The sequence below is a fragment of the Grampus griseus genome (assembly GCF_964374135.1).
Source record: "Grampus griseus genome assembly, chromosome: 2".
Classification (NCBI taxonomy): domain Eukaryota; kingdom Metazoa; phylum Chordata; class Mammalia; order Artiodactyla; family Delphinidae; genus Grampus; species Grampus griseus.
Window position 1 is genome coordinate 855,503 of NC_139018.1, and position 24,643 is coordinate 880,145.

Below are 24,643 nucleotides of genomic sequence, written 5' to 3' on the forward strand. Positions count from 1 at the left end.
TCCCAGAGCCCCTGGCCACACCACAGTCATAGGCCAGCAGCAGCCACAGGAAGCTACAGGATTGTTTTGTTTTTTGAAGAAGGAAATCCAAAAATTTGCATATTTAAAAGATTCTAACCCTCTTGGGACTTTCCTGGTGGCACAGTGGTCAGGAATCCGCCTGCCATGCAGGGGACACGGAGTCGAGACCTGGTCCAGGAAGATCCCACATGCTGCGGAGCAACTAAGCCCATGCGCCACAACTACTGAGCCTGCGCTCTAGAGCCCTCGAGCCACAACTGCTAAGCCTGCGAGTCACAACTACTGAAGCCCGTGCACCTAGGGCCCGTGCTCTGCAACAAGAGAAGCCCTGCGATGAGGAGCCCGCGCACCGCAACGAAGAGTAGCCCCCGCTCGCCACCCAGCAACGAAGACCCAACGCAGCCATAAATAAATTTATTAAAAAAAAATTCTAACCCTCTTGATGGATAACTCAAATGGATTATCTGAAATAAAAATGTTTATCTACTGTGTGAACTTGAAGAGAGAGACAGTTCATGCGTTATAGCTTAACTTTGTGCTTGGAAGGGCAGACCTTGCCAGAGTGCTTGCCGGGGGAACGCTGCCCCTTCTTGCTGGCTTTTTAATTCCCCAAAGGCCTCCCAACTTAGAGTCTGTTCAGAGGGAAAGCTTCCTTGTATTTTTGCCTCTGGGAGCAGGGGTGCAGCGAGCTGGCTGCGTCCGGTCAGCATCGGTCCGGGTGAGGCCCAGGAACCAGCCAGCATCTTCACGTCGTGGCGCTGGTACGGAGTCCACTCGGTGATGCCGCCTGGGTGGATGTAGGCTGCCCCAAGCCCTGGTGAGGACCCTGCCCCTGGGCCTGGGCCTTCCAGACACAGAGGTGGGGGGGAGTTGGAAGGGGGGCTGGTGGCCTAAAAGAGCGAGCAGAGCCCAGCCTGGCAGAGCCTGTCCTTGCAGGGAGAGCACTCGTCCCGGCTTGCTCCGCCAGTGCCCCGGGGGCTCCCTGCAGGTCCGACATCTCCCCTGAAACTTCCGGGGCACAGCTTTTCAGAGGGGCTGTGCGGCATGCGTGGGGGCCCCCTGCTGGTGAAAGCACTGAGAAGCCTGCGCCTGCTGTGCAGGAATGGCTGTTGGTGGCCGGGACCCTCAGTCAGCCGGCTGCGCATCACTCAGCCCGCCAGCAACCGCGAGGCCCCGTCCTGCCCGCGGCCCCCGTGCTGTGCCCAAACTCCTCCCTCCCAGGGCGCCAGCACTCGGAAATTTGGTGTTCCCGTTCAGCTGAGTTCTTTAAGATGCATTTATCCTATTTTTGGTCCATTTATCTTTTTTTTTAAATTTATTTTGGCTGCGTTGGGTCTTCGTTGCTGCGCGTGGGCTTTCTCTAGTTGCGGTGAGCGGGGGCTACTCTTCGTTGCGGTGCGCGGGCTTCTCATTGCAGTGGCTTCTCGTTGCAGAGCACGGGCTCTAGGGCCCGTGGGCTTCAGTAGTTGTGGCTCGCGGGCTCTACAGCGCAGGCTCAGTAGTTGTGGCACACGGGCTTAGCATCTCCACTGCATGTGGGATCTTCCCGGACCAGGGCTCAAACCCCTGTCTCCTGCACTGGCAGGCAGATTCTTAACCGCTGCGCCGCCAGGGAAGCCCCATTTATCTTTTCTGATGGAGACGGTTGCGCTGTGGTTTAGAGGTGGCGTCTAGAACAACCTTCACAGGGTCTCTGTGGCTGGGCTTGAGCTAGAGGGGCGCAGGGGCTGCAGCCGCCTGGAGTTGCCCCTCTGCCCCGGCCCGTGCCCCTGTCTGCGTGGATCACCCCTGATGTTGAGACTGAACCTGGGGCAGAGTCTGCAGGGACCCTGAAGTGGGCTCAACGGCATCTTTCTCGGTTTCCGCAGGGCACGATGTTTGCGCGAGGGCTGAAGAGGAAGTGCGCGGAGGACGAGGAGGCCGCGCCTGCGTACAGTCTGCAGCGCCAGTCGCTCCTGGACATGTCACTGGTCAAGCTCCAGCTGTGCCACATGCTGGTGGAGCCCAACCTGTGCCGTTCGGTCCTCATCGCCAACACGGTCCGGCAGATTCAAGAGGAGATGACCCAGGACGGGAGCTGGTGCGTGCCGGTGCCCCAGACTGCGGGGCGGGCGTCGCGCGACCGCCTGGTGTCCACGGAGATCCTGTGCCGCTCAGCGCGCGAGGGGGCGCGCCCGGCCCCTGACCCTGGAGACACGGCCTCTGAGCTCCAAGTGGTCCCAGCAGCACAGGCTCCCGGGGTCCCTCCTGGTGGCGTTTGGGACGGGGACGGTCCTCGAGAAAACAGAGGAAGCTTTCACAAGTCGCTCGATCAGATATTTGAAACACTGGAGAGTCAAAGCCCCGGTGCGGTGGAGGAGCTGTTTTCCGACGTGGATGGCTCCTACTACGACCTGGACGCTGTGCTGACCGGCATGGTGGGCGGTGCCAAGTCGGGCCAGGACGGGCTGGAGGCCTTCGCCTCCACGGCCGCCCCGCCCCCCAGCGCCGGCTGCAAGTCGGACCTGGGCGAGCTGGACCACGTGGTGGAGATCCTGGTGGAGACCTGAGCCGCGGCCGCGGCACACAGCAGATGTGTTTGTGAGGCCCACGAAAACAGCCGGCGCGCTGGGGGTGTGGGTGCCCGCTGCCCTGCAGCTGGGGCTGGCCTCTGGTTTGTCTGCGATTAGGAGACCGGCCCAGAACAGCATCCGGTCCGCCCGCTCCCCTCCTCTCTCCCTCCCTTCCAGGGCTGGGCTGCTTTCCCGCAGGCCGGTCATCGCGGCCGCCCTGGGCCTTCGTCTGTGTCCTGCTACAGCCCCGCTGGAGGATGCCAGCCCCCTTCCGCATCCAGCCTCATTCTACTTTAGATAGGGGAATTTTCTAAAATTAAGTTTTATACGTTTTGGGCAATATTTTGTCTTAAGATATATTTTTGAACTTTTTATACTTTTATCACTTTAGATTTTTTTAGCTATTTTCTTAAAAATATATTTTTTCTATAAACATCCTCTGCTGCTACATTAGAAACTTTTATAACCTAAACAGTTGCCGTTGGTGTATTTCATTTTTTTGAGGTTTAACACACACTGTTCTTTTTCCAACAAGCGCCACTGCCCTGAGTCTGCAGTGTCCACACATTGTGATTCCCGCTTTCGACTCGGGTGTGAGCCTTGCCCGTACGCGCTGGTGCGGTCAGAGCGAGGTCAGAGTTGAAGGCCTTGCACGGCGGTGCCTTCACCAGATCTGCTGTGCGAGACACATCTCTGTTAGAGGGTTTTATTTATGCCTATTTATGTATAAGTGTCTTGAGAGCCGACGGTCAAGTACGGTCTGCGTGGGGATCATGCGTGCCCTGAGGTGTCTTGGGCGGTGCCTCCAGAGGGTCTGAGACTCGGGACCCCTCCTGCGCGGGTTCCCAGCACAGCTGACCTTCCTCCCAAAGCTGCTGCCCTCCGCGTGCCCCTGCCTGGCCGGGCTGCCCGACCCGTGTCAGCTGGGCGCGTGCGCCAGCATGTTTGGGGAAGGCGCGTGTCCATGCACCACTGGATTGGAGAATGGTGGCATAAATTTAAGTCTAGGGTTAAAGAAGTCTGTACACATGTCATCTGTGGGCCCTCGATCTTGAGGGTCGTTGACGGTGGGGTTGGCTGGGTGGTGTGTGTGCCCTGTGCCCCTGCCCCAGGCACCGAGACCGCCCGCGACTTTTAGATCTTTTTCACTTGTTTACAAGTGAGACTGTATTCTCTCCGCACGCCCACCCCTCGTTTCCCGTTTCTCGTGCTTTTTCTTCCTTCTGCAGCCCTTAGCCAAAAAGGGTTGTTTTCGTTTGCGCATATGCCATTCTTAGTATCAGTGGTGTGCACCTCATTTTATTAAAAAGTACCCAACAAAGTGGAAATGTGCTGTCAGTTACCTACCATGCTGTGGTCCTCGAGTCGGTCTTTTTGCCCCAGTTGAGCTCAGCCAGGCTACCTAAGGCAGACCGTGGGGTTGCGAAGAGCTTCCACGTGGGTTTGTTGGCAGGCAGGCTGTGGGACGTCTTCATCACCTGACCTCGCAGGGCTCTGAGGCAACTCTCCCCACCCCAGCTCTTGCGGCAGAAGCCAGGTGAGGGACAGCGCCTTGGACTGGGCCGAGGTGGGAGCCCAGCCCGGCCAGGAGGCTGTGGGTGAGAGGCGGGCTGTGGCTCTCAGCATCCAGGGGTGGCTTCCTTCCGCGTTTGAAAGGATTTCCTTGTGGGAAGTAGCTTAAGTGTGTGTTTTTTAAGCAACAAACCTGTAGCGGTATTTTGTGTCTTCATGGCATTTCCACCTTCTTAAAACATCTGCTCAGTTTCCGGGCAGCTACGGTGTCTTATCTGGCAGCCTTCCGCAGCAGGACACAAACAGGGCTCAGGGTGGGGAGCGGACAGCGCCTATAACCAGGTCCCCCTCCCCTGAGAGGCTGAGACCCAGCCTCCTCTCTGCCCCTGTAGGGACCCCTCCTTCCTCCCTTTGCTCTTCGGGTTCCTTCCCAGCCACGCACTCTCATTTCGGCAGCTCCCTTGGCCTAGACGTCCCGGGCAGGGCCAGGTGGGGCCCTGCTGGACACCGATTCCCCTGGAAGCATCAGACTTTCTCCAGAGAGGAGCGGAGGCAGGTGGCCAGTTACTGACGATGGATTTGAATTGAATATGGAAGTGTGGGGTGGGGTGGGGCTTTAAACTCCCGTGTGCGGGTGGTCACGTGTTTGTAAACTGCAAAAGGAAGGCTGCTGCCTTCACCCCACCACCTCTCCTGGGCTGGTCCTGGGCTCCGGGTAGGGAAGCTGGGTTTGTGGGGAGCGAGTTACGCTGCGTGTTCGCAGTTGCTTCTGAGCACAGCTGAGCTCTGGCCAGCGCCTCCGCCGCCCCACCTCCATGTCCCGGGAGCACGTGGAGGGAGGGGCCGGCCCTCGAAAGGAAAGACTCTGGAGGGGTTCCCAGCCCTGAGGACAGTTCAAGGTACAAGCCTTGGCCAGTGGCAAGTCCTCACACTGAAACTTCTGAACCGTCGCTAATAAACAGTCGAGTTATCTTTATGGGCAGTACATGATTAGAGATTATCACACGAGAAGGTGATTAAAAAGCTCGTAGGCGATGCAGGTTGAAGTACTGAGATGTGTCGGGCAGTGATCAATCCCAGTTCTGTTACCTTCTGGAGTTACGGATTCCACTCTAAGCACTGCTGGCGTTGCCTCCCTCCATATCTTGATGTTGTATTTTCCTTGTCATTCATTTTTAGAATAAATATTATCACGTGTCCTCCTGGCTGTCTGTTGCTTCCTCCCCCACGTGGCTGGTTCCTGGGCTGGCAGACTCCAACACGGGGTCCCTGGGCCTCTCTGGGCTCCCGTCTGTGTGGTCACTCAGGACTCCTTCTCAAGGAAGCCAGGCTCCTTTTTACACAGTGGCCAAGCTTTCTCCAGGCCTATGTCTCTGAACCCACCTCTGTGATGCTGATTGCGACTTGGTGGCAGAAACCCCAGAGTGCCTGCCAGAGGGGCTTTCTCTCTGCTTTCCGACCCCCTCCGACTTCTGAGAGAGCTGCCTTCTGCTCCGGGGGGATTTCTTGCAGCTCTCCCCCTCACACCCGGGCTGGAGGATGGGTCCAGACCTGCCCGCCGCTGGGGCTGCTCAGGACTGGACTCTGCTGGCCCAGCGTGGAGCTGAAAGTCTCCTCTGTCGCCGCTGCGGTGATGAGAGCGGCTGTGGGCCTCTTCTGTTGCCTGATTTCAGTAAGTATTTTAGATTTCTTTGTAGTCCACACCGTGTTTATTTTAAACCATGGTTGGGTAGCTGACTGGGCTTGCTCTGCTCAGGGTAAGAGTGACCGCCTCTTACACCCTATACATCTGAATCAGGTGACCAGTCAGCACTTAACCGTGTGCCAGCCTGTCTCTCCCAACTCAAGGAGTCCCCTCCTCCAGCAGATGGGCTGGACACGAGGACACAGAATCAGAGGTAGACGTGGTGTTTGATTAGACGGTGTTTGGTTAGAGTGAGGGGGGGGAGCAGTGGTTTCCGGCTTGAGGAGCGGGTGGGTGGCGGAAGAGCAGAGCGGGGTCGGGGGGAAGTTTGGCTTTGGGGCCTGTGGAGTCTGGGACTTGTGTGAGGAGCGGCTGGAGACCCAGCTGGACACGGCCAGCGAGGGGGGGGGAGAGCTCGGCTTGCAGCCAGGGGGCAGGGAGGGCAGCTGTGAGGACAGTGAAATGACAGCATCGGAATTTGAATCTGGGGGGGAAGCACAATGGCGTATTTTGGGTTGTCACGTCTAACTTTAACCAAAGGCTAGGAAATGATGGCACGGCTCAGGCGACCTCTGCTGGAGGGGTCCTGGGAGACCCCGAGTGGATGCTCCCCTTTGGCGGAAGCAGCGTGGCAGAAAGCAGTTTCCAAACTCCCACCTCTTTCCGGCTGAGAAATTAGGCAGGTTTCCCAAACATACAGCCCCCAAAATCTGTTACCTCTTAACATAAGCCTCAGATCCACAGGTGGTCTGTGGAGTGGCCGAGGGTGCTGGGGTGCGGGTGACAGCCAGCCGCCTCCTTCTCCCATGTGACAGGTGGCATCTGCTGGTCACTGTGACCCCACTTGGCCTCTGTCTGGATCTGACACCTCCATCGATGGAGTTGGCGTCTGAGGCTGCCCCCGGCTGTGGTGTCCCAGACTCGACAGTGGCCTTGGAGGGACAGTGATGCCGGGGTCCTGCCGTGCGTGTGCCGGGCCCCACCAGCCTTCAATCCCCAGGCCTCCCTGAGGGGCTGGAAGGGCCGCCTGCCGGGGTTTCCAGCACCAGGTCCCCACAGAGCCGGTGATTCAGCAAGAACACAGCTTGTCCAGGCTGTTGTTATTTATTTATTTATTTTTGTTTGTTTGTTTCTTTGTTTTGTGGTACGCGGGCCTCTCGCTGTTGTGGCCTCTCCCGTTGCGGAGCACAGACTCCGGACGCGCAGGCTCAGCGGCCACGGCTCACGGGCCCAGCCGCTCCGCGGCATGTGGGATCTTCCCAGACCGGGGCACGAACCCGTGTCCCCTGCATCGGCAGGCGGACTCTCAACCACTGCGCCACCAGGGAAGCCCCAGGCTGTTGTTGTTATTTAATAAAATTTTACGAAAGGCAGTGCCGACTGCTGGGCTCTGCGGTCATAAGAGGTTCCCTCAGCTGATACAGGATGGCTCGCCTGCCCGCAGGCAGACATCACCACTGGATACGCACCCAGGCACCGGGCAGGCGAGCACACTCGCTTTGCGGGAACAGCACCTACCCCTGCGCGTGCCCTGCCACGTGGACACCCAGGCCAGGGGCCAGTGTGGCAGCAACGCACGCAGGGCCTACCGGGTCCCTGAACGGCTGCTCCCAGTGACAGTTCCAGCCACACGTGAAGCCACCCTGGGGTCCCAGGCAGCATGGCTCAGGCAGCCAGGCCTGGGGTCCCTCACAGGTGCCCCCAGCGGCTGGCAACACCTTCCCGGGGGGGGGGTCCCTGGAGCCAGGCTGGGGTGGGGCTCCTGGGGTCCCGGGTGCCCCCTTCCTGGTGACTGGCTCTGCCGAGGGACACACCCCCCATCAAAGCGTCAGCCCTGATACAGGACACCCCTCCACGAAATAGCTCTGGTTTCCAGTACCAAACCAAACCGGTAAGAAACCGTAAAATCCCTCATCAAGACACAAAGTCCTCGCGCTTTAGCAAACGTCACTGTTAAACAATGCCATTTTTAGGTTACGAGGACTGAAAATCTTCTTTTTCCTTGGAATTGTGGTGTATTGCTCATTTCCGTGTATGGGGGTCTTGAGGAAGAGGCTGTACGTGATCAGGCTGCCCTGTCTGCCGCCTGGCGTCCCTGGGAGCTGGCAAGAAAGGAGGGACAGGTCGGGGAGAGCACGCGCGCCCCCAGAGACGCCCCCGGCCGCCCGCGCCTGCCCGGGGCCCTCGCCCGTCTCTGGCGGCGTCTCCTTACCCTCATCTTGCGCCCCTCCCCACGCGCTGCCACCACAGAGGCGCGCGGGGACAGAAGCCACAGCTTCACCCGGAGCAAACGGGACTGCACCGTGAGGAGGGCACGCTGGGCCCCGGGCCCCTGTCGCTCTCCTCGTCCTCCTCCCACCCGGCCGGTGGCCCCAGGGACATTCCCAACGAACCGCGCCGCGGCGGTCGCCGCTGGGGCTGACCGGGGTGGGGGTGGGGGGCTTGCTGGGGACGTTTCTGTCTTGATGCTCTAAGACGGTTCCAGCCACGTGCCTCTAGAAGGTTCCGCCTCCTGCCCCGCGGTTTCACAGGGCAGAGGGGTGGCCCCTGTGCCCGTCTCCCGCCAGCCGGGCGGCGCCAACTCACATCGGAGCCGGCTCCCGCGGAGAGCCCCGTCTCCGCGCGCCGCTCCCTCCACGCCCTCCTGCCGCCCCAGCTCCGGATCAGGCCCTTGGCCTCGGCGCCCCCTGCGTGGCACCCCGCACTCCACCCGGTGCCGCCCCGCCTTCTCCCTGGGGGAGGGGGGCGCTCAGAGCCAGCTCCACATCCGGGGCAGCACGGGGTCCTGGGGCGCGGGGGTGGGGACGCGCCTCTCCAGGCTGAGCTCGCGCCCCGCGGGAGCTGGGCTGCTAACCGCGCACCCCGACACGTGGTCCCAGGGTGGGCGGGAGACCCTGTTCCCGGAAGAGGCTTTTCCTCCAGAGGAGCGGCAGGACGGAGGCCGCCTGCCGCCCCTCTGACTCTTACGAGCCCATGAGAGTTAAAGGATAGAAGCGACTGGAACCCGAGACCCAGGCCCCAGGCGTCCCGGGCTCTCACCTTGGTCTGGATCAGGGCTCTGCAGCGGTGCAGGCGGAAGCCGAGCTCTTCAGGCTCGTGGAGGCCAGGGTCTCCCAGAGTGCGTCCCGGGCCCTCCGAAGGGCTCTGAAGAAGTAAACCAGTGTCAGCAGAAGGAAGGCAGATTAAAAGGTCGTTTTCTCTTTTTCACCTGGGCCCTCCGGCACGTCTCCCTGTAAAATGGCAACGTGGCCCCGACTCAGGCTCCGCTGGGGGCTGCCAGCCGCCCACCCCGGCTCACGTGGCCCTCAGGCCAAGGACCGCGGTGCCCTTCTCAACCGAGGTCCTCGCCGCCTCTCCTGCCCCCCTCCCCCCACTGTTTTCCTCCCACAGAGACTCACCAGCCGGGTCACTGTCCAGCCCCGCAGGCCCCCTCCTGGCCAGTGTGGCCACGGCCACCATTCCTGTGCCCCGTGTTCACCGGGGCCTGCCTGCCAGCCCCTTCTGTGTTTTCCACTTTTGAAAATTTCCATAATACTTAAAAAATGGAAAAAGATCTTTGCCAGCTTGATGCCTGAAAGACGACCATCCTTACAATTTGCATTTCTTTGATGACTCATGAGCCCTACGGCGTGTAAGTAGCTGTGAGTTGGCGCTCGGTGAGACACGTGGCCTCTGGCCGGGGCCTTCCTGAGCGCGTCCCCCGCCACCGCTCTGCTCCGGCTTGGCTGGCTCCCACCTCAGGGCCCGCCTGACGGCAGACCCCACACCTCCCCTGCACCCCCCGCCCGCGGGCTTCACAGTGACCCGGTCCCGCCAGAGCCCCGGGCGCCAAGCCCACCGCCTCCAGCAGCACCTGTGGGGTGGCTGCGCCCTGCGGCCCCCGGCAGAGTGCACCACTACATCACCGCGCTGCCAGGGCACCTCCTTCACCAGGCGCCGAGGGCAGGGCTGCGCCTGATGGCCCGTCGAGGAGCTGCCGGAGCCAGAGGAGGGCGCCCTGGCTCACCCTTCCCGCCTTGAGATGGCAGCGTCCCAGTTGCATGTGCGCGCCGCGCGCCCCACCTCCCGCCCCGTCCAGGAGCGGCGCACAGGGTGGCTGGCAGAGATGCTCGCAGTCCTGCCAGCCCCCAGGAGCCCACCTCCACCCAGGTCATTTCACCTTCTGAGCAGCATCTATTCCGAGAACAAGAAGGAAGTTTTCCCGGCAACGGGACTCGCTCCAGAGGCCTCGGGAAGTCGTCACGGTCCTGGAGCTCTGAAGAGCTCTCCAGAGTTTTCTGGGTTCGGAACTGGGAAGGAGCGGCATTAGTTACAAAGTAGCCCGGAGGGCTTCAGACGGGAGGCAGAGAGGGCGCCTGGCCCTTCAGAGCTGACCACAGGAGCCCGGCTTCTCGCCGCTTTGCGCGTTCACGCAAGCGCCTACTGCCCTGCAGGCGCCCAGCACAGCCCTGGCCTGAATGACCAATTTCACCACCTCGTGTCTCCTCCGAGGGCAGAAGCCCCGCAGTCTTGTTTCCTGATGATCTCAGGTGCCTAGAGCCACGCCAGGTACCACAGAGATGTCCAGAAACCGAGAGGAGCAGATGCCGAGAGGGATGAACACGAGTGTGTGCCGGGGCCCCGCCCTGCTGCTCAGCCTGGCCTCCAGGAGAGAAGGCACGGGCAGGCGCGCAAATGGCTACAGGGGGACAGACTCGCCAAGTGCCGAGTCGCTTCCAGACCACCCCAGAGTAACCCTGACCCTCTGTGTCACCACAGCGTCCAGCCCAGCCCGGTCCCGACACGCAGGACCACCAGTGCCTGTGGGTGCCCCAGGATCACACGGCCCGCCTTCTGCCCTGGACCACGACCTGGGGAAGCAGCATGCCCAGAGGGCACACCAGCCACCTGGGCTGTCCTGGTCATCCAGGCTCTGGCTCTGGTCCCCAGGCCTCTGCTGGGGTGGGGGGAGAGTGCTCTGGGCAGGCGCTGGCTGGGACCCCAGCTCGGACCCCGGCCAGAGCCTAGGAGAGCCCACCTGCAGAGCTGTCTGACAATGTCTCCACCTGCCCGCCTGCCCGGCAGCGCGCAGGGACCAGGGAAGCTAGCTCCCACACACCTCCACCTCCTCCCTCTGGGGCCTGGGTCCAGCAGGTCCCAGGCTGCTCAGCCTATATTTTATCCACTCGAGCTAAACTGGTTTTTTGCTCAGTGCTCAGTGAAAGAGTGTCTAAGAAAATGGCCGTCCACAACAAGTGCCTCTGTGATCTCCCTTAGGGACCTTTACTGGGAGTGTCAGCCTTGCTGGCAGCCCCAGGAGCACCGGTGGGCTGACCCTGCGGTGGGCCTAGAATGTCTCCAGGGCACTGGGGTGTCTCCAGGGCACTAAGGGTCACTCGGTCCAGTCCCCCAGGAGCCCCTGTGCCCACCACCCAAGCCCACTGGCCCCTCCCTCACCCCCAGCACTCTCACCAAGACCCGAGGAGCTGGCACTCCCTGGCCCACTTTGCTCCGGGTGAGCTGGTGGGGGGTGGGGGAAGGGCTGGACATGGCTCCAAAAGGAGGAGCTGCTGCACCTGTGCCACCCGGTCCTTCGACCCTTGGACCACAGGTGGTGGAACCTCGGGAGGGACGAAGCCCTCTATAGAGGTAAAAACAGAAGACCCCATGCGTCCACCATATCAACCAAAGGCATAAATGCAGAGCTGCCAGAAGACATGTGAGCGCCAATCCAAGTTCATTACCACAGTTTATGCACAGATTCAAGGCCAAGTTTTTCTTCATTGCCTGTTTCTAAGAAATGGTCTAAGGTGGAAACATCTTCAGTTGCCTGTGGACCTGGTACTTCTTGAAAAGCGAACCTAAAAATCTTCTCATAGCTGACAATAGGCTGAAAAACAAGAAAAGCATACCAAAAGTAGGAGAAATACACACATCATGTCACCTTATTCCAAATATATAATTTCGGTACAAATGAAATTTGTAAATGATTATATACCGTTGCTGCTACTGAAACATGACATGTTCGTTCTTGCAAATCACTGCACTGTGCATCGTGCAATGGAAACCAGTGTGTGTGGAAAAGTGTGATTAGGGCACAGTAGTCATAAACTTCATCAGTGACACATGGAAAAAAGATATGCACACAATGAAAATGTGAGCACTGTTTCCCACATGTTAATTGGTTGAGAAATCCATTCCTATTACAATAAACATGGCCCTTCCCGGAAAAGAGGTTTGCAGGTTGTGAATTAGTGTGAAGTGCTGGAAGGTGGGTTGTCTGATGTCTGGGTGGGTGTTGGTAGACCGAGGTGGCTGGGAGAGGTGGGCGTGTGCATGGTGCATATTCACATGGGCCTCAGTTCAGCAGGTGTGGTTTTCTGCATTCACCTGGGGTTTCCTGCAAAGTTCACATTATGCTTCAATTGTTCCCCGATACAGTAATCGCATTGGAAGACAGTCCTGCCTTCAAAACAAGCATTAAAGCAGAGCTAACTGTATGTACGAAGAGTGGATCTTGTCAGAGGTCCTGGTTTAGAAAACAAACGGACCATCCTTAGAACCAGCAAATCCTTTCCTCCCTTCTCCGTTTCACTTTTGGTGTTTGGGGTAAACCATTTGGGAAGAGAAGGCAGAGAAAGAGGAAGATGAGAGGCAGTCACACTGAAGGGAAACCCTGGAGGTCAGGGCAGGAAGGTGCACGGAGCAAGGGGGCGAGTCCTGGGCTCTCCAGGCCACCCCCAGTGCCCGGTCAGTGCATGCACACTGAAATGTGACTCTTGGTGAGGTTTTCTAAATAAGTAGATTGACAACTCAGATGAAAGAAATGCTCTTTCACCACGTGCCCTAAACGGGCCAGGAAAACACAGCCTGGTTGATGGAGAGTGGCCAGACGCTCCCCTTAGGAAGGTGGAGGGAAAGGAAAGTGGGGGTGGGATGAAGCCCGGAGAGAAGCAGACCCCCTCCCTGGCCAGCCCACCAAAGCACAGGAAACACTTCCCGTGCAACATGGCAAAGACGAATACTTTAGAAATACCTCAGAAGGTGTGATGGCGCTGGTTCCTGTCACCCCAGGTCCACCCTGGTGAGACTGGTGAGAACCAGGCTCCTTTTGGGCAGAAATGGTTCTCGTCGGCTGAGGTTCTGTGGGCCTCTCCGGGAGCTCAAAGGACTGAGAGAATTGTTCAGACCTGGCTGAGGATTCCCGAAAGCCTTCAAACTCTCCCCAGGCACCGCTGTGTTCCCCTAGGTCTGGACCCCTGGCGGAGGCAGACAAGCCCTCTCCGCTGCGCCCAGAGATCCTGGCTTCCCCATCCCCATCGGGCGGGGGAAGAAGGGAGCGGGGACTCGCCCACCCCACAGCGTCACCGCCCTGTGTCCCAGGTGCCGAGCCTGCACCGCTGTATTCAGAAACCCGGCAGAAGGAAACCCCGCCTGCTTGCTCTGCGAGGTCACTCAGAAACGCGCAGAGAGGGGGCACGTGGCCAGGTGCTCCCCCCAGCTCCCGCTGGCCTTGCATGTTGGTGCCGCCAAGCCCGCATAGACGCGATGGGAAGATGCTCAGGAGACATCCACACCGCTGTGCGGGAGCTGCCCGGGGCTGGACAGGGCCCGACGGGGTTGCCTGCTCGCCCGCCGCCCAGCAGCTGCCGGCGGCTCCCTCGGGAGTACGGATGGGCTGGTGTGGGTCCACTGTCGCTGCGGAACGGACACAGACCGCATACACAGCCTGGTCACCCAGGCAAAAGTGACCGGAGCCGCTGCCCGGCTTCTTCCTCCACGCGTCTGGGCGAACGGTCCAGCACAGGGGCGTGTCCTAGAGACCAACCAGGTGATGGGGGTCAGCACTGCCTGGGAGGGTGGACGAACTGCGGGGTCCTGTCTCGGCCGCCGTGGGCAGGGGTCTGCGAGGCCCAGTCTGGCAGAGCCGGGGAGAGTCCGGGCGCCCGAGGGAGGGCGGCGCCCGGGGGTCCCCGAGAGTTGGGTTGGGGGCTCGGGTAGTCCCCTCGCGGGGCGGGCGGGGGTCCGAGGTGGCCGCTGAGGACCACGATCGGGCCTGGCCTACGGCTCCCGAGGGGCGGACTTGGAGCGCGCTGGGGCCCCGGCGTCCGGCTCGGGCCCGCACCCACCTCGGCCAAGTCTCCGCCTCCGCCCGCGGGCGCAGCAGGCTGCGGGGGGTCTCCTCGGCCTGCGCTGGACAGTTGCCCGGCAACGACGCGCGACTGTCCAGCTTCCGTCGTCTGCAGCCCTGGCGTCAGTGCGCCGGCGCCGCGCGGGGCGTGGCAGCGCCAGGCCCCGCCCCCGCGCCGGCGAAGTTCTGTGAGCGTAGGGAGCGGACTCTCCGGTTGTGCCCCGCCTGGGCGGGACCCGTCACCCCCGCGCCTTTCAGCCGCCGCGCGAAAAGGCTCTGGTTAATTAGACGACTCCTCGTGCTGCCACCCAACGTGGAGCGGGCGCCCTACACGCCCCGCGGCCGGGAGTGAGCAGGCGCGTGCTGCCGCCAACGTCCATCCCCCCAGCCCCGGCGGCCAGCTGCAGCCCTCCGACCCGGGCCGCCCTGGATGCCCTCTCGTGCCCCTGCCCCGCCTCAGTGGGGATGTGTGTAGCTGTGCCATCTGTCTTGTCAAACCCTGAATCCCCAGAAGCTAGTACTTCCAAGCGTGGGCCTCCTGGCGGGCAGGAGCGGGGGCGCGACCCCCTCCCTCTCGGGTCCCATGTAGAGCCCTGATTCTCGGCCTGGTCACCAGCCAGCCCCAAGGCAAGGCAGGGCCAGTCTGGGCCATGGACCACCAGCCCCTCCTGCTGCCACATGCCCCAGGGCAAGGGCCGCTCGTGGGCTAGCCCTGCCCTCCTGCTAGCTCCTTTCCCAGGCACTCCTGGCCTTTCCCCATCTGCCTAGATCAGCCCTCCGCAGATGCGGCCATCAGGCCCCTGGCTGAAGCCCTGAACCACACGCGGTCCCCCAGTCTGCCTTCGTGCTCAGAGTTCTCCACCCTGGGACCTCCTGGGGGCCTCCCTGGGCCCTGTCCGGTTTGCATGAATCACCTGCTCTCTCAATGGTCCTGCGCAGCTAAGCTACCGAAAATTTCCATTTTAAAAATTACCAGATGAGATCGTTCTCTGAACCCCGGACCTTAGCCATCTGCCCCATCCCCTGCTTCCCGAGGGGCACAACGGCCAGCAATGCAGTGTTGGAGCAATGCAGTCAGACTGCCCAGTGCTGGGCAGTCACTGGGGTGACCCTGCAGGAAGGTGACCAGACACCGGCTCTCTCCTGCCTCGACGTCACCCAGGGAGATCGGTCCTGTGCTGTCCACCCACTGCTCGGACCCCCTCATTCACTGTCCTTGCCATCCTTACAGTCCAGGGGCTGGAGAGGGGTAGGAGGGCTGTTGTCTTCATGTCCCGGTGAGGAAACTGACGGCCAGGCACGAAGGCCTGAGTAAGAAGTGTTGCTGGGGCTGGAGCCTGCTCTCCAGACCCTCGGCAGCTCCCCATGCACTGTCTGGACCTCGGTGACGAGTGAGGATGGCACTGTGACCCTCAGGGGACAGAATGAGGTGACCCGACAAGACACTGGCCTGCGGGTGGGTTGTTCTGCATTATGTGGTGTGGTAGGTGAATAAAGCCTCCTGCAGGAGCCCCTGCTGATCCCCAGAACCTGTAGGGACTCTACAGACATGATCAAGTTACGCCTCTCACGATGGGAAGAGGGTCCCGGGTTACGCCATTGAGTTCGATGTCATCACAAGGGTCCTTACAAGAGGGAGGCGGGAGGGTCAGAGTCTGAGAGAGAAGACGGCGGGACGGAAGCAGAGGTCAGAGTGATGCAGGGCCACCAACCAAGGAGCGCAGGTGGCCTCGGAAGCTGAAGAAGGCCAGGGCACGACCTGTCCTGAAACAGATCCCCAGGAGGAATGCAGCCTTGCGACACCGGAACTGTAAGGGAATAAATGAGAGTTGGTTTAAGCCACTGCCTGTGTGTGTGTGTGTGTGTGTGTGTGTGTGTGTGTGTGTGAGTGTGGTTACACCTGGCTGACCCCTGGCTACGCCTCTAAGGAGGTGCTGCGTTGGGGGAACCAAGACTCAGAGGAGGCAGCAGAGGTGACCCCGACATTGGGTGCCGTGCCCTGGATGCAGGAGTGGGTGGGGGAAGCCCAAGGAGCTGACAGGTGGCCCCTGGCTCCTCAGGCTGGCGTCTGGGGGCTCTGGGCATGACGTGGGGCAGAAGCCAAGGGCCAGGCCTCCAGGTGGCTGGGCAGGGCAGGCAGCTGTTGAAGTTTGAAAGGCTTCACGTGCTGGGGGAGACTGGCCAGAGGGGGCAGGTCCCTATTAAAGTGGGGGTGCAGGGGACACAAGCCACGACTCCCGAGGTGCTGTGCGGGCTGGGCACAGTGTGGTGAAGAGAGAGCCCATGTGGCCCTCCCAGGCTGCTCGTCTGTCAACACCTCGGTCCAGCCCTGCGTCCCAGCCCTGCTGAACGGTGGTGTGGGCAGCTTCTCCTCTGCCATTGCCCCACCAAGCCTCCCCTGACACAGCCTCAGGAAGAAGGGGCCAGCTGCCACTCCGCCTGGAGCCCCACGGTATCCTAGCAACTCTGCACATCACCTGATGAGCCATGGGGAGGGCCACTCACTCCAGGGAGCACCTAGCTGGTCCGCTCCTCAGCCCTGAGTCCTTAGAGTGAGTCAAGGAGGACGCTGGTCCCCAGGCCTGGAGTGGGCACTCAGCTTGGGGGAGAGTGAGGCAGTTAGCGGCCGGGGGCAGCAGACCTGGAGCCCTTCCCCCGCCTCTGTGCAGAGGACTGGGTGGGAGGGCAGATGGCAGTGGAGGGCGACCCAGGCGCCCCCACCAGCCTGTGTGCCCCTCCAGCTGGGCTGGGCTGGGGCAGGGACAGTGGCAGAGCTATTTTTGCTTATGCTGCCGCGGCTGCCGCAAGGAGGCATCAATCATTGATGCTCTGGGCATCCCTGCCTGCCCGGAGCGGCATGGAGGGCAGCCAGCCAGGTGGGTGGGGCAGGCCTGGGGCTCTGCTGAGGAGGGGGGGCCTAAGGAGCTACGCCAGCCAGCAGCCCTGGCCCCTCGCCCTGTCCCCAGCAGTGCACTGCATTGCCAGCCACAGCACCTGGGTACCCAGTCTGAGACCCGGGACCAGCTGGGCCGGGCCAGGGCTGGGGTGTGGCACCAGCCTCCCGGCACGGTGCTCCTAGGGAGGGGGCTGAGCAAGTGCGGGCCAGCAGGAGAGAGTGCGGGCCACTCAGAGCCCCCACAGGCCGCCCCCCCAGGGGTGCCCCTCAGAAATGGTGCGGGGCCTCGTGTGTGCCAAGGGTGGCTGTGAGTCAGCCCGCGTCTCCATGCTTCTTGAGGGGCAGCTATTGCTGAGCCATGCCCAGCTGCTGTGGCCTCCGCCAGCGGGGCATCTGTCCCCAGAGGGGGACCTCAGGACGGGCTGGAGTGGAGCGTGATGGCAGGAGCTCCTGGCCGCGCAGGGCTCTGCGGCAGGCGCCCGGCCAGGCTTCAGCTGGGCGGTAGGGAGGGCAGGGGTCAGGCACAGATGGGCCGCGCAGGTCCTACCCGGGCAGCCTTCTCCCCATCAGGCGCTGTGACCCTGGGGCCAGGCCGGGGTTGCAAGGCCCCCACGGGTGGGAGGAGGGACTGGTAGGAGGAGGCAGGGCCAGGCCTGGCTGGCCTGGGGGCTGACTCCTGGGCAGTCTCCCTCTACACAGCTGCAGTCCGCCATCTGTGGGGTACACTGCCTGAGGGACCACACCCTTCCAGAGATGAAATGGGCCTACAGGGCCCCCGCTGGTACATAGGGGTGTGCACAGCGGGTGAGGCCAGCCCTCTGTCTCAGGGGACACAAGAGAGGGGAAGGGGCAACCCCTTGGCCGGGGCGGGGGTGTCCCTGCCTACCCTCATCCTGGATCTGGGGCCCTGAGCTAGTGCTGAGTCAACTCCCAGGCTGCAGAGTGAACTCGGCCCCAGCAGGAAAATGTCAGCCCACCCAGCCCTCACCAAGCCCAAAGGCAGAAGTGGCCCCAGGGAGGGTCCCTGCCTCAGCCTCCTCCAGGCCCCGGCTGGCCTGGATTCCCAGGGAGCACCCAATTGCCCAGGGACTGTCCCCAGAGGGGCCAGCGGTGCCCACCTCCACTCTCCCTCAGTGGCCTCTGTTTAGGTGGGGCAGCCCCCTGGCCTCCCCTCCGCCTCCCCACAGAGCTGACAGGAGCCACCGCAGCCCTGTGTGCACCATGCTGGAAAATCAGGATATATGCCACACAGGGTGAGGCCGCTTCAGCTGAACGGGGCCCGGGAGCCACACGACTTATCCAAGTTCACATGCCTAATTGGGCAGGGGCCCAGAGAGCTTGTGCTGACTGCACAGACTGCCCCTTGTTCCCAGGCCCACAAGGCCAGAGTCACACACACACAGGACAGGCAGGCTGAGACTCCCGACAGGCCCGAGCAGATGCCAGACACACCCAGGGACACATACAGCTCTCTCCCTGTGCCCACAAGTAACTGATTCCCATCCGGACCGAGTAGGGCAGGGTCTCGGGCCCCAGGGCAATGCTGCCTGGCCTGAGAGAAGACACCAGGGCAGGAGGGGTGAGACCCAAGCCCCGATGTCCCCACCTAAAGGACAGGGCTGTGCCCCGTCATGCCATGGGCTCGAGAGACGGGAGGCCGCCAGGGCCTCTTCCCGGCAGTGATGTTTGTGTCTGTCTGACCGTTTGCTGGAAGGCCGTCTGGCTGCAGCCCAGCTAGCGGGAACTGCCAGGCATGACTCGTCCCGCTGGGCAGGCTCACCTGGGCCCTGCCAGCTGTGCGATCCCTGAGTGAGCCCAGGAATAAGTAGTGTGCTCTGTGTGTGCACCTGTGTGTGTCTGCGTCCTGTCGAGCACATCCCGGCATGTGGGCCTGAGTGGGTGCACGTGTATGAGTGTATTCCCAAGCACTTGTGTGTGTGTGCGCGCGCGTGCATGTGTGTGCCTGTCTCTGAGTGCATGGGGACATATCCAAGTAGACCTGTATCTGTGTATTGGTGTCAGTGTGTGACATCTCATCTACAAGCGTTTGTGTGTCTGTGTCATGTGTGTGTCTACGTGTGTTTCTGTGTCTGTGTCAAGTCTGTGTGTCTGTGTGGTCCTCCTGTTTCAGCCTGGCCCCTTTCTGCCCCAGGAAAAGTTGACTGTGTGTGTTTCATCTGCCCCAGCACTACCGGCACCGTTTCAGGGCAGCCCCCAGGAATGTGCTGGCCCCGGCGCTTCACCCCCACCCCAGCAGGACCCGCACTCCCCAAGGGGCCCTTCCTCAGGTCTACGCCAGGCTGGGCCTCAGGTAACCCCCTACTTCCTCGGAAACAGAGCTCTCCCAGGCATCCCCACTCCCTGCCCACACCCCCAGACGTGCCCTGTTGCACACGTCTGCACGACACCCAAGCTGGAGCCCAGGGTGGCCCCTAAACCTCCCCAGTGGTCTTCCAAGTCCCCTCTGCCAGCTTCCGGAACATCCAGGACCCTTCTCCCTCATCACAACCCTGCCCCGGTCCAGCCCCCACCCTCTTGCGGGGCTCCTGACCTCCAGCACTGTGCCCCTAGGGACATCCCCCAGCCACCTGGTAGTCAGCCCTGCTGCCCCCTGCCCCCAACCCCCCTGAGCCTAACTTTCCGCGGTGTGAACCAGCTTCGGCTCTCTTACTCCGTCTGTCCTCTGCACACACACTACTGCGTTGCTTCGGTCCAGAACTCTGTTCCCTACTCCTGAAGTCCGAGCTTAGACTGTCTGCCCGGAGCCTTCCAGGACCCTTCCCTACCCACCCCCACCGTGGCACCATGCTACCCCGCTGCGCACACCTCCAGACCAGGAGCCCCCAGGGCCGGGCTAGTGGAGTCAGATCACATGCCGTGGCCTCCCTGGGCTCCGCTGCCCCTACGCCCTCGCCCAGGGTGCCCTGCTCCCCAGCTTGTGACTGAAATGTCTTGTCTCCGGACTGGAAGGCAAGACTGCGGCGCGCAGGTCAAGTCCGGGAGTCTTGGCGCGGCGTCCGGGGACCGCCCCCGGGCCCCCCACCCCCGACCCCCCCGGGCAGGCGTCCAAAGTCAACACTCAGGACTCTGTTGGGGCGCGGGGCGGGGCCAATCTAGTGGAGGGGCGGGCCTGCCGCGGAGCCTGTGCCGGTGATCGGACTGGAGGTGGGACGTTGGCGGGGTCCGGACTGAGAGGCTGGGCCTTAGTGGGCGGGGCCTGGGTCAAGCCGGTTCCCGGAGGGACAGGGGCGTGGCGTGGCCACTAGGGGGCGTGGCCTGGCGGGCAGCAGCCAATGGGCTGAATGAGGCCGGCGGCTCCGCCCGCGCTCGCTCCGCAGTGGCTGGGCTCGGGCTGGGCTGGCCCGGGCGGGGTCCTGGCGGCGGCGGGGTTGGGGGCGCCGGCTCTGCCCGCAGTCCGCGGCCTGCAGCCAGCGGCATCGCAGGGCAGCGGAGGCAGAGCGCTGCGCTCGCCCGCACCCTGGCCGCCCGCGCGGCGGAGCCGGGATCTGCGACTGGACGCGACGGGCCGCCGCCGGCCAGCACCGCCCGGCCGCCAAGATGTGCGACTGCTTCCACATGATGCTGCCCACCTGGTCCGAAGCCCCCGGCAGCGGTGCGCCTCCTCCCCGCCTGCAGCCCGCTCCCCTCGGGGCGGGTGGGCTCCGCGCGGGGCGCGCGCCGGGCGGGTCCTGGGGCGCGCGTTGCGGGTGGGCTGCGGCGCCGGCCAGGGTGGGGGAGCCTCCGGGACCGGCCCGCGGTCTCGAGCGCGTTTCTGCGCCTCGGGGGCTGCTCGGGTCTGTGCCTCCCTCCTCCTGCGTCTCATCTCTTACCTGTCCCTGTCCTTTGGCCTCCCACCCCTCTCCATCCCTGCCGCTCACTTTGTTTCTCTGGGTCGCTGACGCGCCTCTACCACCCTGTCACTCCTCGCCTCTCTCTCTGTAACTCACTGTCTGTCTCTCCCTCTCTGTCAACTGTACCCCTGCTGTAGCCCTCTGGGACGTGTGCTGTCCCTAGAGGCAGCCGCCTGGGGCGGGCCGCACGTGTAAGTGGGGCATGACTGCCGTGGGTCAGCAGGCGGTGGGAACCTGCCGCCAGGACTGCCCTCTGATCTGCTTTTGGGGAGAGCAGTCTGGCTGGACCAGGAGTTGGGGTTGTTGGCTTTGGTCCAGGACTGCTAGGCTGGGCTGGGCTGGCTCCAGCGTGTGGCTGCTGTGTGCTGGCTCACTGGCTAGGTGGTGGCTGAGGTCTGGGGCTTGGTGAGGGGCCTGAGTGGGGTCAGAGCTCAGGCCACAGGGTCCCCCAGTTCTGAGCAAGGGTAGGTGGGGGTTGCCCATGGGGCAGGACCCCTCCCTCTGCACCTCTGGCCGCAGAATGAGAACCAGGTGCTCTGTCTGTCATCTGTCTGTCCCTGCACTGGGCCTGGTTCCAGGGTCTGGGTGTCTCAGCATCGTGGAGGGCAGGGTGGGGTGGGGCAGGGACAGTCTTTCCAGCCCAGGGTCAGTAATGCCGCAGCCTGGCCACACCCAGGACACCTGGCCAGCTGCCAGCAAGGGGGGCTGGGGCCACACTGCATTAGCACAGGTGGAACCCCACTCCCTGGGGAAAGCGGAGATCGATGACGATGGCACTGCTGATGCAGAGGGGGTGGGGCTCCCCTTCAGCTGCAGCAGGAGCCCCCATGGTCCCTCCTGTTGCCCATTAATCTGGTTAGCACTGAAGCCCAGTTGACCTCCTGTTTCGGCCTCCCTTGCCCAGGTGGGAACCCAAGGCACCCCGATTCTCCCTGGACAGCCAACGGGAGAATGATGGGTCCCTAGCCCCCTCCTCCTGACTGTGGCGGGCCTGGCCCACATCCCTGGGAATGTGCCGCGTCACAGGGAGAGGAGCGGGGCCCAAAGGACTTGGGGCCGTTGCTCTGCCTCGCATCCCACAATGGCCTTCTCCTCACTTACTGGCCGCCTGGAGACTCCCAAGCTGCAGGGTCTCGGGCCATCTTATCCACCCTCCTGCCTTGCAGAGGCCTGTGCTGGGAGCACCTCCCCAGCTGAGGCCCTCATTCTTACTCTGACATGTGGTTCTCTGGCCTCTGGGGCAGTTCCTCCTTGTGTCCAGCCTGCAAAACCATCCCCTCTTAGGGAACAAGGTCAGTGGCTTTCATGGGCGTTGGCAGGAGACCTGGCCCTGGGGGGTTGTGTCCAGCATGCAGATTCCCAGGCTTCCCCATCCTTCTGAGGGGGCCAGGGAACATGCATTCCTAATACAGAGCCATGGGGATTCAGTCCAGGCATTTTCCAGCTGCAGTTCCCTCCTAGCAGGCCAGAGATGGGCAGGCCCTCCTCGTCCCTCCCCGCCCCTCGTGTTTCTGCCCAGCCCACACCTGCCCTCCTGGACCAGTCCCTCCAGGTCCTCTGAAGACCCCTCCCACATCCTGTCGGTGCCCCAGACAGGGGCCCGGGGGAGGGAGCCATGTCTGGTCCAGCCTGCATTCGGAGGCTGCCCCCTGGTGGCTGTGCTGGGAACACACCAGCACAGGACCCGCCTAGCCTCCCTGTGCCTGGCCAGTCTGAGTAGCACCCGCGCACCCCCACCCCACTACTGCCTTCCCAGGCGACCTCCACCTGGAATGGGCCCCCCTTTCCTATCCCAGGGGCAGCTGGTTCCTTCCCGAGGCAGAGCTGGGTCTTAGGCAGCTAGACTACTGATAGGGAGCCCCCAACTCCCAGGCTGGGCCTCTGCGCTGCACCTTCAATCCCCTGGCTTGGCCTGAGGCCCCTCCTACACCCACCCTGAGAAGCCCCCACAGGGGTCAGAGAGCCCCAGGAGCAGACGACACCATGAGGCGTATCTGGGTGGTCTCTCCCTGGCAGGGGGCCACGGCAACACCGGGGCCTCTCCCGAAAGCAGTGCAATGTCGGGCATGCCCTGTGGTGGCCTCACCCTTCTGAACAGGGCCGGTGGCCTCCGCACAGGCCTGGACTCCGGGCCGCGGCTGGATCTCGAATCTATGAACAGGAGCGACCATGGCTGCTCACGGCCCAGGCGGGGCAGAGAGGTAGAGCCGTGTAGCCAGGGAGGCCAAGGGGTGGCTCCAGTGAGCAGTCCAAACTGGTGGCTTTGCCTGGGTTGTCCACACTGGCAGAGGGCTGTGTCCCCATTTTGCAGACAGGGACACTGAGTTTCAGAGCAGTGAGGCAGAGCCCCGAACCAAAGTGGAGCCTCTCTGGCCTCCACAGGGGTCAGAGCAGCCATGCCACACGCTCTGATGCTGCCCTGCCCCACCAGGCAGGGGGCCCACAAGGCCGGGCACAGAGAAGAGGCCTCAGAGGCCATCCTGGGCAGGAGTACCGACCCTCCTGACACTTTAATGAGGACGATTCTGAAAGCCACCGCTGGTGATAGCATACAGGTTCCTGACAGCACCCCCACTTCTTCTCTTTGTGGAGAAACACTCTGGATAGCCTAGATCCAGCCTCAGGAAGCAGGGTGGGGCCCAGGAGTGGATAGGAGGGTCCAGTGCCCCAAACCACCTGCCTCCCACTGTGCGCCCACTCCACCTGGGGCTCATCATGGCCTTGCCCTTGTGAAGGCCATGGCCTTCTCTCCCTCTGGCCAGTCTTCCATCCTGGGCCCAGCCAGGAGCTGCCTCTTCCAGGAAGCCCCCTGGATTGCTCTCCTTCAGACTCCAACCCTCTCTCTATCTTCTCTTGTGACTGCCTTTGCTGAAAGGCTGTGTTTCAGGTTCAGACTGGGGCTGCTTTGCCTGGGGGTGGGGAAGTGGAGGTCCCAGCGAGGAGAACCCCAGGGAGGTGGGGTGGGGCATGGGCCATCTGGGGGCCCCCGCCACCCATTTCAGGGGTGAAAAGCCCAGATTTCCCCAGCTTGGCCCTCTGCCTGGACAGAGGAGGGGCAGGAGGAGGCAGACCCTACGCCTAGGGCTAATGTGAAGCGGGGTTGCCTGTCCACCCACCCGTCCATCTGTGCATCCCAGGGGCCCTGGGCCTTAGATGTTCACACACTGGGGAGCAGGGATTCACCAGTGTTCATTCATCAAAGGTGAGACAGGTGGGGCTTCTGCCGTCAGTGCCACCTCGGTGCACAGGGAAGTCAGGGAGGGCTTCCAGGAGGAAGGGCTGCCTGATGCGGCATCGTGTGCAAGAGGCCTGGAGAGAATGTTGACTGGGGAGCAGCACGTAGCTTAACAGGGTGGGTCTGGGGATGGGGGTGGGGTTAAGGGTGGAGAGGTGTAGGGACCGTGCTGTTAGGCGGGAGGGCTATGTTCCAAGGGCACCGGGGCGCCTCAGAGGGTTTCAGGGCAGGTCCCAGGGGAAGGGATAAGGCCCAGCAGGGCGGAGGAGGGGCATCGAGGAGCTGAGGCTGAGGGTGGGGAGGGTGGACGGGGAGCCTCAGCTGCACACACGCGAGAGCTGGCCACGCTCCCCTGAGCCCCTCCCCATTCTAAGGGCAGCTGCCCCTCCTGGCCGGGTCCGGGCACACCGGGCGCCTTCAGGGGCACCTGCAGGCCCTGCCTGCCCGCCTGGCCTCTTCCTCAGGTTTCCCTTTTTCTTTTCTTTGGAGGCACAGGCGGCTGGGCGCTAAAGGTCCACCTCGCTGGGATAAATATTTAATAGTCAGAAGCACTTTCTAAAATGGAAAGATGGAGCTGGGCCCAGGAGGCCTGAGGGGCCCGGGCAGGGTGGGAGGTGGCGTCCCCCCGTGCCCACTGCTCACCTGGTTCCTGCCCTGCGGGGAGCCGGAGGACCCAGTGTGTGTACCCGAGGGTGAGGGGCGGCTTTGGGCCCCTCCCCAGAGAGCTTGGCCGTAGAGACTCGCCGGCGCGTCGCGCCCAGGGCTGCTGCTGGAGCGGTAGG

The 24,643-nt window shown here is 62.4% G+C and overlaps 3 protein-coding genes across 3 annotated transcripts in view; 2 read left to right on the forward strand and 1 right to left on the reverse strand.

Moving 5' to 3' along the window:
- Positions 1 to 1,895: 1,895 nt before the first annotated feature.
- CDCA4 (cell division cycle associated 4) lies at positions 1,896 to 2,904 on the forward strand (the record flags this gene model as incomplete). The annotated part of the gene is made up of 1 exon (XM_082649633.1): positions 1,896 to 2,904. One exon carries the CDS (start codon positions 1,896 to 1,898, stop codon positions 2,568 to 2,570), a length of 675 nt encoding a protein of 224 aa, XP_082505759.1. The 3' UTR covers positions 2,571 to 2,904.
- Positions 2,905 to 6,867: 3,963 nt separating this feature from the next.
- CLBA1 (clathrin binding box of aftiphilin containing 1) lies at positions 6,868 to 13,983 on the reverse strand. Its single transcript, XM_082647440.1, has 6 exons — positions 13,878 to 13,983; positions 12,785 to 13,564; positions 11,493 to 11,638; positions 9,929 to 10,058; positions 8,809 to 8,913; positions 6,868 to 7,871 (listed from the first exon to the last, which is right to left on the reverse strand). Exons 2-6 carry the CDS (start codon positions 13,265 to 13,267, stop codon positions 7,707 to 7,709), a joined length of 1,029 nt encoding a protein of 342 aa, XP_082503566.1. The 5' UTR covers positions 13,268 to 13,564; positions 13,878 to 13,983; the 3' UTR covers positions 6,868 to 7,706.
- Positions 13,984 to 20,333: 6,350 nt separating this feature from the next.
- AHNAK2 (AHNAK nucleoprotein 2) overlaps positions 20,334 to 24,643 on the forward strand; it is a gene marked incomplete at its 5' end in the record, with an annotated part of 31,510 nt that continues 27,200 nt past the window's right edge. Inside the window, one exon of the mRNA XM_082648254.1 lies at positions 20,334 to 20,388. Coding sequence (XP_082504380.1) covers positions 20,334 to 20,388 — 55 coding nt within the window. The remainder of the gene's footprint in view (positions 20,389 to 24,643) is intronic.

What these genes read in the sequence shown, in the direction of transcription:
- CLBA1 (XM_082647440.1), bottom strand. Translation starts at nt 13,267, where the DNA reads ATGCAAGGCCAGCGGGAGCTGGGGGGAGCACCTGGCCACGTGCCCCCT. An exon ending in GCGCCATCACACCTTCTGAG is followed by an intron (nt 11,639 to 12,784) that starts GTATTTCTAAAG and finishes CTTGTTTTTCAG; the next exon opens with CCTATTGTCAGCTATGAGAA. An exon ending in GAGCCCTGATCCAGACCAAG is followed by an intron (nt 7,872 to 8,808) that starts GTGAGAGCCCGG and finishes CTTTCTTGCCAG; the next exon opens with CTCCCAGGGACGCCAGGCGG.